Genomic DNA, 11,964 nt, shown 5'->3' with positions numbered 1-11,964 from the left:
ATCTATTCATCTTTTCAGCTTTCTCATTAACCTGCTTTAAAATTAAGATGTGAGTGCTTACTAGTGTATAATGTAGTTTTAATGTAGCATACAGGTGAATATTTTGTCTTTATTGGGGTGCGGTTTACATGTTTATATCGGTGTGCAGGTGCAGTGGACTGGATTGATTCGTAGTAGTGGGACACAAAGAGGGTCTCTGTGGAGATTAGGTACAGTATAATCCCAGGGATTAGGCCTATTGAATTACAGAGCTGAGGGGGCTTCTTTACTGTTCAGTTTGTGTTGGGATGTGGAGAAAGATGGGACGAGGTGTCACGTGTCCTGTTTTCAGGACGAAAAGCACGTGCTCATGTTTGAAAAAGCTTGATGCCCATTGTTGATAAAAGTCACACGGGTGGCAACAGTTTTTAATGTACTGTAAATACTAAAGTGCAAACGTGTGTAACAAGTGGGGCATAAAACACCATAAATCATAACAGAGCTTCAGATCTGCCAAAATAAATCCCAGATCTAGGTTTGTGGGATGGATGGATGGATGGATGGATGGATGGATGGATGGACAAATGGATAGATAGATAGATAGATAGATAGATGGATGGATGGATCCATTGCACCATAAATTAATAGATAAATTATGGTGCAATAGCAGCAAAACAAGTCAACATTGTACATACACAGGGTGGTGCAACACATTACAATAAATACAGAAGTTCTGTGTCAGTTTGCCATAGATGTAGTAATCTGCTATGGTAGGTTGCATAAAATAGGAAAGTTTATTGCAAAGACAAACACTCAGACAACTTTCTCTTGAGATTGGCAGAGAACTGGTTTGCTTGACTGTGTATCCAGTCCCTATGGCAATTAGGCTTTGCACAATATTGTATTTCCCTGGTTCCTGCTGAAATTCCCTGCTGAAACTAGTTTGGTGTAAAGTTGGTGTACGGTCGGTAAAGTTTAGGTGAACACATTCTGCATTATCTATGTACAGATGTGTGTATTTGCTTTGTACCTGAACAGAATCATTTAGAATTTTCATTCATCTTTTGATTATACTCAAAACCCCTTTTGATAGATTGCAGTAGTAATACCCAATACCCCTAAGTAGTGTGTGTACATGTTTGGATGTCTAGGTAGTAATGTGTAGCTGGTATTTTTGTTTTGGTCATTTTTTCCTACCATTGTGTGTCTTTGACTTTTGGCATCCACCAACACAGGCAGCCTGCTGGTTTTGGGCCCTGATTCAAAGCCAGCCCCTGATTCGGTGGGTATATCCAACATAAACATCCTGCCTCCATTCCATACCATCAGCTCAAGCCAAAGAAGAGATCAACACACCTGTGTCAACATGGAAAAAGCTGACAGTTGATTATCGGTCAATTCCAGGTAATCTGGTATGATGCCAAGGGTGTGACTTAGAATTGTCTACTAATATTATAATCTAATGTAACTGATGCTTTTCTTGAGCTGTTTTTCATTTTGTGTCATGAATTGTTCAGTGGTGGTGGTGTGTTTTTAGCTTTTGTAATGCTTGCTCAATTTATTTATAAACAAATAATAAACATTTAAATAATGGAAATATTATTATAATTTAAAACTTTGTTCTTAGTTGTGATTTTTTTTTTCCCCTCCACTTTACAATATGTGCTATTGCATCATTTTTAACAGGTTCATAGGATTTTATGCGATGCTACTTTTGCATGTGATGTGGCGCACTCTAGTGGACAAAATGAAGACTTTTTTTTCTTTTGTGAGAAATTCTGTGGATTGGGAGTGTGGGAGATTAAGTCACCCTTGTAATCACTCAAGCCCTTTACAGCCCTGCTTTGAGCTACCATTTACATGGAGATTGAGGTTTCGATTAGTCTTGACTTGGACTAATGGACCGCAGGCCAAAAGGAAATTGGGTGCTAATTGGGTTTTAAAATAATGTCTTTTTTCTCTTTCCTTTTAGCAATTGAAAAGTATGAGGTGGGTCATGGAAGAGCGTGGAATGAATTAAGTGAATATCCTGGCATTGGCTTTGATTTGATTTGAGATTTGTTTGTTTGTTTTTATAAAGGTTGAAGCATGTTCAGTATCATTTGTCGTTGTTATTTTCCATGCTTGCTTTGGAATGCCATACTAGGCCTATACATTTTGTTTGTATACTGTGATTAGATAAATGCTTCAAACGAAGATGCATACTTTGAAAGAAAGACTGGAAAAGAAGGCTTTTATACCAAGTATTTTGATTTTGGAGGTAAGAACTTATTGCCATTTTAGAGTAAGGATTTTATAATTACGATAAAACACAATTTGAATGTCCTAAAAATTGCTATGGTGACATCTAGTGTTGTAAAACATTTTTCCTTAGAACTACTCATTTATGTCAACACAAGACTGTGAATTAACTATTCCCTTGCACCTTTTTCCAAATTACTTAATATTACCATCTCATCATCAGCCAAAATGGTATTTATGTGTTGTGGTCTGACAGGCTTCCAACTCAAAACTGTGAACCAGGATATGTTCATTAATTCTTCTGCCATGCATGGTCGTTTCTTTGGCTCCTCTTTTGCACAGTCTAACTTTTTTTTTACTACTCCATTAGGCCTACTCACAAAAATCTGCTGACCCTGATCCTTTTTTTCTTACAAGCAAACGTTTCAACTGCTTGCTTTACAAGCAAACTGACTCCGACATTTTACATAAAAATATACTGCCAACAAAAATTTCAGTGGTGACCTTTTACAATTACATTGCCCTTTTACGTTGGTCGCCTGCATTTTTGCTGGCAAATGATATTGTAGAAAAGACAAGTTGTCTCAGCATCTGTAACTTGCCATTAGGTGGTGGTAAGGGAACAAAAACTCAGGGACAGAACTGTGCATTGAACTCTCTTTGTGTGTGTGTGTGTGTGTGTGTGTGTGTGTGGAGTCTAGAGAGCCTGAATTTTATAACGAGATATAATTTTTACTGGTATTTATTGTTTTATGACGTTTCACAATGTATTATATTGAGTGTTTATTTTTGTTAAATACGATTTTCTGTGGTGTTTTACATCATAATATTATTTTAGTGCATTCATTTAATGATATGTGTGAGGGACAATAAAGTACATTTCAGTTTAATTATTCATATTCATATTTATTGTGTTTATTGTGATTAATTGTTTCGTTTTAGCGCTGATTTTGGTCTGTCAATACAGACAGGACCCTCTCGCGACCCCAAAAGAGCTGTGAACCAATCAGAGCGCAGCTTCGTAATACGGCGAGTCTGTGTTTGCCTTGAGGTGCTTGTTGTCTCGCGTCTGGTGAAAAGAAGTTAATAGTGGATCAGCGTTTGCAAAGGCAACAGTTTGTTGAGAAACTTCAGAGGAGCAGGACGCGCATACACTAAAACAAACTCAAAGCATCCTCGCGCAAGCGACTGTCAGGAGAAATCTGACTCTGAATCTTTTCCTCACATTTTTGTCTCCTCAAAGACTTGAACTTTTTCCCACTTGTGCCCGTATTGACATTTCGAACCAATGTCTTGTCAATTAACTTGAGCTCGTTGCTGATTTATTTTTCGGTCGATTTTATTTTTTGCCGAGGAGCAGTTGGAAATCTCAAGATGGACTTGAGACCTTCGCCGTTTTTTCTTGGTCTGATATTAGTTCTTAACGTTTTATCTGCAGCCCAGGACACAAATGAAGAAATCCCTGAGGGAGCGTCCACTTTGGCGTTTGTGTTTGATGTCACCGGCTCCATGTACGATGATTTAGTTCAAGTGATTGAAGGAGCATCGAAGATTTTGGAAACATCCCTCAGCAGACCCCAGAGACCACTGTACAACTTCGCCTTGGTGCCTTTTCATGATCCAGGTATAACAAAACGCAAATGACCTTTCGTAATATTTAACAAATTTGTGGCGTTAATTTTGCCCTTTTGCACCAAATTCTCATTCCTACTTAAGTATTCTTATGGCAGACAAGAATTTTTTTGGGATTAAGACAACCTCCCCTTAGAGAACCTTTAAATAAAACTTTGTTTTCCAGTAAAACATCTTCACATCAAACTAGATTAATTTACTCGAGAAGCTCATTTGCATTAGATATTAAGACTTTTTTTCAGAGTTTAATTTTTTTTTTCTTGTTTAAGCACAGATCTAATGCTTAGTTAGGTTTATTCTTTAAAGAGGAAAAACAGTCATTTTGACGATGGAGAATAAAAATAAACTATATATTGTCTGAAAATAAAGTCTTATTGTGTTACACAACTTTGCTCGTCAATTAAATATCTTGTTTTAAGGATGTTTACATATGCAGCTCATCTAAAAGAGGTACTTGTTGCCAGAAACATGACAAATCTGTTAGTTTGCTGAGAGTTGCTTCATGCTGGAGTATCTCACACCTACAGGAGGTATCAAAGCATTGTTTGTAGTACCCAGATGTTCTGTGTGCTGAATTCACTGTCATTATCATTCCATCTATCCAGGCGGAACAACCTTGGAAGCATCTAAATGCCTGCTAGTGCAGCCTTTTTCCAAGGAACACACTTTAATGACTGTAAAAGACAGTTAGATATTCTCTAATAGCTGTAATAATGAGGTATTTTCTGAGTAGAGAAACATGGGTTAAGATTCAATATGTTGTATGCTCATTTGATTTGTCTAAAATATACCTAATATGTCTAAAACGAGTCCCTGAATAATAATGGATCAAAGAGTCACATTTTGTTTTTGCTTTTTTGGTGTAATTCAACCTAGAACATGGTGGTGGTCTCTGTCATATGAACATAGGAGATGGATGTGTTTTGGCTTTGTAATTAGTTCAAGTACAAAGGCAAGTTCACTTCTCTAATCTAAACAAAGACTAAAAGAGAAAATGGCATATAACTGATAAAATTGCAACGTCTTGTGGTTAATAAGGTACTACAACAAGGATGTTGTATCTAGACTCTCCAAACGCCTTCGAAGAGTGAGAGAGAGAGTCTCAAAAGAAAGTATTGTCTCAAGAGATGTAAAGCCTCCCCCTTCTTCGTTCCAACCTGAATCTGACCTGAAAGTGTCCAAAAGCAGCATGCCAAATACATTTTCCATTCACTCCTTAGGGCACTCAGGAATTTCTTTCAAGATGCACTCTGTATCTGGTTATTGCTTCAGAATGCGCTGTCCACTGTAACTAAACCAAAAGATTTGCAACACAAAAGAAGACTCTTAGAGAGGGAGAGGGAGCGTATGATTGTCTGTTCCTTTGCAAAATCAGTAAATCAGTATTCCAGATGTGTGCAATCATGTACTGAAATCAGACTGTTGCCTATTTGTTTGCATTATTGTAGAAGCCTCGCAGATGAGTGATGCAGCCAAAAGAGTGGAACATGCATTATTCAGACAACACATAACATGAGCAGCTTGTTTGTCAAGAAATTGTCAATCTGCGAGTGGCTTTCTGGATACAGTGGATAGTGTTCATGTTTTTTATGGCATAAGTCAAAAAACAACCCTGCTCCCAGGAAAAGAAAGTTTGGCTCAAACTCAAACTGTTGTTCTGTAGATTTTAATGTATTTAAATTAATATTAATTATGTCATTTTAGCATATTTGGCTTCATATTTAGCCACAATGCTCAAGGAATTTCAGTAGTGAATTAATATCTAACCAACCGCCAATTATTTGCTATGGTTTAGAATGGTAAGGAACCTGTTTCCTACCTGTTGCTCAGACGTTTGGGTCCATTTCTCTTGTTTGATTACCCATCCAACCCAAATAAACAGATAAAAACGATTGGTGGTTGAGTTGGTTGATTCATTCAGACCATACTAAAGTATAGGTAGATAAAACTCATGCATAGATACTAAACAGCTTAATCCTCTACCATAGTAACTCTTTGACTGTGACCATGGAAGAGGAAATAGAAAGTCCCTTTGGCACTGAATAAGGGTTAATAGTCAGTGGAGGCTTCAATGAGTTTCAGATGTCTATAGATCTTTTAAAGAGCAGTGTGTGGACACAGGCTCCCTGTGCTACTGCTTTCCAGTGATGTACATCCCCTTCACACACAAAGTTAGGCCTGTAAATATCACTGTAATCTAGTTTCTGAACTTGCATGTGTTTAAATGTGTGTGATTCTTGGCCTAGATAACACTGTCAGTGTCACTGTCACTGTAAGACAGAGTGAGGAAACTATATTTCTCACACAATTTCCCACTCTTTTCAAAGTTTTTGGATTTTTATTAGTACTATTTAAATCATATTACTATGTTCTTGCTTTGAATCCGTCCAAGTCTTCGGACAGGCTTTAGGGAGCTGTAGAGTCAGATCAGAGACAAGCAGGAAAATGCATTCAGTTCATTCTTGTCGTCTTAAAACTGTCAGGAAATGTCGTGACAAATAATATAACCTTCAGGCAGAGAATAAGTAGAATTGACACTCTTATGGGATCATAACTGCAAGCAAGTGGCTGAATTTTCCAGGTTCCTGAAGATCCTAATGATGGCAGCTGGGTGGATATGAATATCGGTCAGCTTTCTCTTCCAAAGCAAATAGTTCACTTTGTCTTTCTGTAGTGAAAGAAAAAAAATCTGCTGTTTTGGTATGAGCTTTATCTCACTTTCTTTCTATATCCCATCGCAATTAAAAATAGCTGGACTAACTAAATAGTTTGACAACCTGCTTTGTGAATGAACACTGACATGCTTACAACTTGTTGAAAATCACCTCAAAATGTTTAAGGAGCATTGCAGCTCTCTTCCCTCTGATTGGTCGCATCTGCTCCCTTTAGTTAGACCTGTTACCAACGCTTTCAAAACAGGATAGGAGGAACATTGATGCTTGCAATGCTTTTAAAATTTTTAAAGCTCATTCCTCAACTAAACGGCTCTTTGACCCTTTTGTTGCTTGTCCTCAGGAGCTGCATTCATCTCAGAATATCCCTAGATTACAAGGGGATTGGCGTGAACACGGCCCGTAATGATGCCATTAGGCAGGAATTTGTGACGGTGGGTGGGGTGGGTTAAATAGGGTTTTGGTGTACAGTGAAGTATGGTGTAATTCTTCTGTTTCATCTTTTCAATGATGAGGAGAGAATAATATAACACTCTCTAATTTGAGGATGGTGCGTGCTCTGATTCCAGTGCCTCAGGTGTTACACAAGGAGCCTTTTTCTAAAAAATTCTACTGTACCCAGTAGTTACTGTAAAGCACTTAAAACTATTCAAACAACCTAATGTTTATGGGGGCTCATGATATACATAAAAAAAAAAATTGTAATTTTTTTTTTTATCCTGTAAGGATGCATTAAATTGATTAAAGGTGACACTAAAACATTTAAAATTGTTACTGTAAACCACTTAAAACTATTATTAATTTAAATTGTAATTATATTTTACAATAATACTGTTTTACTGCATTTATGATCAAATAAATGCAGCCATGGTGAGAAGAGACTTCTTTCAAAAATATTAAAAAATCTTACTGACCACAAACCTTTGAACGGTAGTTAAGTACAAATATCATGAACAATCTGCTGCAGTTCTTGAGCTTCCAGCTAGATTGTGACCATATATTTGGCCGTTGATTGCACTTTCTGAGCTGTTGGAATTGTTTTGATTGGACACGGAGAGATTCTGTGACCTTTTGTGACTGGTGAAGTGCAAAGGTCGAAGTCTGCTGGGAAGTTGAACTTGAGATGAGTTTGGAATGAAAGATGAAAGGACAAAAGACGACATTTGGCCCGAGTATGATTTTCAGATGTTTGAAAGACAAACATGGATACCATTAGAGCATAATTGCATTAGAAGCTGCTATAAGTCGATGGAAAATTATAGGCGCTTTTTCAGATGTTGAGCAAAGTTTCACTTGCTTCAGGCCAAATAGTTGCTTATGTTTTTTTTTTTTTGGAAGGAAAAATACACACGCGATACAAAATTGATTTATGGCTGAAATTGGGGCAATTAGAATATGATCTGATAGATATATTTGGCTCAATTATGCCAAAAAATTATGTTTTTCTTAGTTTTAATGTTAGTGGTGCTGCTGAGTTTTATCTTAGGGCATCATAATCTACCAGGTGTTTTAACTGAAAGTTTAGATGTTTAAGTTTGTCGCATTACTGTAAATATGAAAGTTTGAGAAATCTTTGAAAGTTGTTTAGTCAATTTTAAAGTTTCAAAATGCAAGACCTACAACCTAAATTGTCTTAAAGCTGCAATATGTAAGATTTTTGCAGTAAAACATCCAAAAACCACTGGGCCGGTGTTATATATTTTGTTCAGTTGAGTACTTACAATATCCCAAATGTTTCCAACTATTTGTAAATCTTGAGGAAATTGCTATTTTCATCAAGGATCCGGGACGTGTGAGTGAGTCGCCTGTCAATGGCGTCATATCGGCGTTAACCTCGGTTTCCAGTTTTATTTTGTAAAAACCATGGAAACACCAAAGACGCTTTAATATATTACATGTTTTATTAGACAAGGGAACATCTGTTTTGATACATTTATAGACAGAAAACGAATCATTGTTATATAGCAAGCTCAACACGTTTATTTTTATTGTTTAAATTTTCTAATGTTTCTAATGTTCTAATTTTCTTGATTTTTTTTGCGAGTACCATGTTTTTCCATGCCTCAGAGAAAAACACTATTTTGTCAAGTAGCTAACATAGCATAATCAGATGCAGCTTTATTTTTAGTAACAGTAATACAGAATTTTCTCCATCATACAGTACGTTTTAAAATTAATTGCATGCCATTTATCAACACAAGCCATCCAGCATTTAATATGATATTCTAAAATCGATCTAGCTTACTGCAGTGTGCAACAAATGTCTCACAGCAGCCGCAGAGCGAACGCACAGAGTAACGTTATAACATAATTTTCAACACAGTCAAATGTATCTAATATGATAAAACAAAGCTGCGTTACTTCATACTTATGACCAGAAAAGTGGTCAAATAAGTGAACAAAATATGTTCGTCTCTCATTAACAATCGCTCCAGCGGCCTTGTTCAGCTGACTCTCAGCTGATCTATATCTACCTATAGGAATACGAGGCCTATCACAGCATCCATATATAAGGTCCATCAGTATTATCAGCAGCTTATCGTGTGTTTGGGAGCTAATTACCCTCCTCCATCCCCAGCTCCTCCTCTCGTCCAGTCAGGACTTGGTCTTCTGATTCCCCTTCGTATCGGACTAATTCTTGAATTATGTTGTACATTAAATTATTGAACCTTAATGATATCTCTAGTACATTTTTGTTGGTTCTGTACTGTTTACCCTAGGGGGTTATCGTTGCTCTCACTGCTCTTATCCATGCTAGGCTTCATAGATACACAGGGAGTTTCTTGCCCAGAATGGAACCATACTGCCAATCCAAACTGTACGCTAATTGTCAATCATCTTTGACGATAGTGGTCCTGACAGAACTGGAAAGAAGTATCAAAGCAATATTAACATTAAATTAGCATGAACATCTCTACCATTTAATTCACCTGAGACCCACCAGCTCATTTTTGTTTTTTGTTGAGGACATTTGTTAAGTCGGCATGAAATGGAAGTTGTGTGAGAGTCTTTTCTTCCCTATTGTGACATGTATAAAAATAAAATGGCTTCTCGAACATGATAAAATGTAAGGCGGCACTTGATTTTGTCCATGAGGAATTGATTGGATCATTGGATCGTTGTGGCTACTGCTGTGATGTCATGCGAGTGACAGGTTGTCCTGCCCTCGTGTCAGTAAACACGTCATTAGAAAAGAGAAGAGATGTCACTGCAAGAGGAAGGGGAAGTAATTTTGATTAAAGATTATGAGGACACATGAATTAAAAAAAAAAAAATCATGTGCACGGATAAGTCATTTATAATATGTACTGCAATGTTCCATTAAAAAAATAAGAATTGTCAATTGTGTTTCCATAGTGACTTTAAGGGAATTTTAAGAGAACACCAACAATCTGACAGACTTGGGCCTCATATGTAAAAACTGTGTGCAAACAGTGTTCCATACGCAAGGCTCAGTGCATTTCAGAAGTAGTCAAATGTGAAAGCATTTCTCAAAACACGCTATAGGCTCTAAGGAGGTGATTACTTCACAACTGTTTGTTATGATCAAAATTTCAATCTGCTATGTGGGATAATTGTTTAGATGTTGATAGGACAGGCTATTTTGATTATTTGTGCACAGTTATGTTTTTCATTCAGAGCTTTTTTTTTTTTTTTTTTCAGTTTTTGGCTCTGATAGGGAAACTCATTTGGTCTGTATTAATGGAGTCTGTTTGTGCCAACCCTGTTTAGTGACATGATTTTACATGATGCAAGTCCATATTTATCTATTCAAAATATTTTTTTTTCTATCAAGCTTGTGAAATGGGTACATTTTTGTTTGAAATTAAGCATGTGGCTTGCTTCTCTTCTGTCATCACAGCTCTCTTAAGTGCTGTACTGATAGGATTATTTTTCTAAATTACTTTTAATTTATGATTATTAGCAAATTGTGGGATGTTGGTGATTTCATGTACTGATTTGGATGGGATTAGAATCTCTGTAATTACAGTATTACTAATAGTGGTTGACCTATAAATCGCCGGTACATTTTTCTTGCTTTGCTATATGCTGTACTGTATGTAAAATTAACGTTGCTCTAAGATTTCGGCATCAGCGTTGGCTATCAAAATACCTATATCAGTTGACCACTAATTACTAATATGGGAGTATCAGTTGTCCTATATATATATATATATATATATATATATATATATATATATATATATATATATATATATATATGATACAATAATTAATATAATTAAGGGAGGAATTAATTAAGATGAGGATTATACCTGATGGTGCAACTACAGTGGTCATTCTGAGCAGCCTGTGATCAGATTATTGATTTAATTGTCTGTTTTCATTGGATGTTAAGCCAGCACTACCTGAGTCACCAAATTTCTGTTTTTACCCAGAAATTTGGGAAAACGTCCAAAGACATTTAGCTTTCGACAAAGGTCAAAATAAATGAGAAGTGCAAAAATTATACACACACATAATCACAGACAGTCCTAAATCTAACCGGGGGTAGATTTCTCAGAGGAGCTTTAAATTAGCTGAAAATCACTATGTAATTTGTTTTGCAAATTTTATGGGGGCTGTGTGAGGAAAAAACCTGACATGTTCCAATTCAGAATTAAGTATGTACGTTAAACACTCATTTACCTGACCTCCTCTTCAGGGGAAAACTAGTCTCATCTGAATGAGATCCAGATCTGACACGACATGAGTAGTTTACAAAACACAACTGCTGAAGTGCTGTCAAGAAGTGAGACATTATTGTTTCAAAATGTTTAAAATATTTTAATTAAATATTTGTTTTTACAGTAAAATTTATAGTTTTCCTAGAAAAACATTTTGAAAGATTGGGAGTAGCAAGAGATTTCTTCTTAATGATTTTCTCTCCTTTTCATGGATTTGATTAGCTTTCATGGTTTTTTTCATCTCTCCCCTGCTCCCGACCCCTGATTTGCATTCCTTTCTGGGTCTGTCTATTCCTGTCTTTCTTCATTCTCTCTGTCTTCCCTTTTTTTTCTCTCAGGGGAGTCAGCGTCTCACTGCCGAAACATTTCCTGAGCGGCTGAAAAAACGGCACTCAGCTCCCAGCTGGCATGTCAGCATCTGCTGTGTCTGTGTTATGATCTCTGGTCTGACTTTTGGTTTTACAGAGCAAGCAATGGAGACTTTCTGACCTTGAGTTTAGGCCTTTCTTTAGAGGCCAACCCGCTGAAAGTTTTGTGGTGTGAGTATGAGAGAAGTGTGAGGAAATGGATGGTTAGGCAGAGTCCTCTCTGGGTTTGTGGTTTTGAGTGAGTGGAGCATGTGTGTGGTCGATGATTCGGCCAATGGTGCCAGGTCTTTGTCTATAGGATATCTGACACAACGAAACAAATGTACTCTACATCAAAGCAACATTTGTTGTGTATTGAAAGAGTTTATGCACTTTGCATCATAT

The 11,964-nt window shown here is 36.7% G+C and overlaps 1 protein-coding gene across 1 annotated transcript in view; it reads left to right on the top strand.

The window, feature by feature from the left end:
* Positions 1-3,298: 3,298 nt before the first annotated feature.
* hmcn1 (hemicentin 1) overlaps positions 3,299-11,964 on the top strand; it is an 87,671-nt gene continuing 79,005 nt past the window's right edge. The window contains 1 exon segment of the mRNA XM_051876370.1: positions 3,299-3,844. Coding sequence (XP_051732330.1) covers positions 3,595-3,844 — 250 coding nt within the window. The 5' untranslated portion in view covers positions 3,299-3,594.

The sequence above is a fragment of the Ctenopharyngodon idella genome, chromosome 20 (assembly GCF_019924925.1).
Source record: "Ctenopharyngodon idella isolate HZGC_01 chromosome 20, HZGC01, whole genome shotgun sequence".
Taxonomy (NCBI): domain Eukaryota; kingdom Metazoa; phylum Chordata; class Actinopteri; order Cypriniformes; family Xenocyprididae; genus Ctenopharyngodon; species Ctenopharyngodon idella.
The sequence above is the reverse complement of the archived record's forward strand: the minus strand, read 5'-3'. Positions and strand labels throughout refer to the sequence as shown.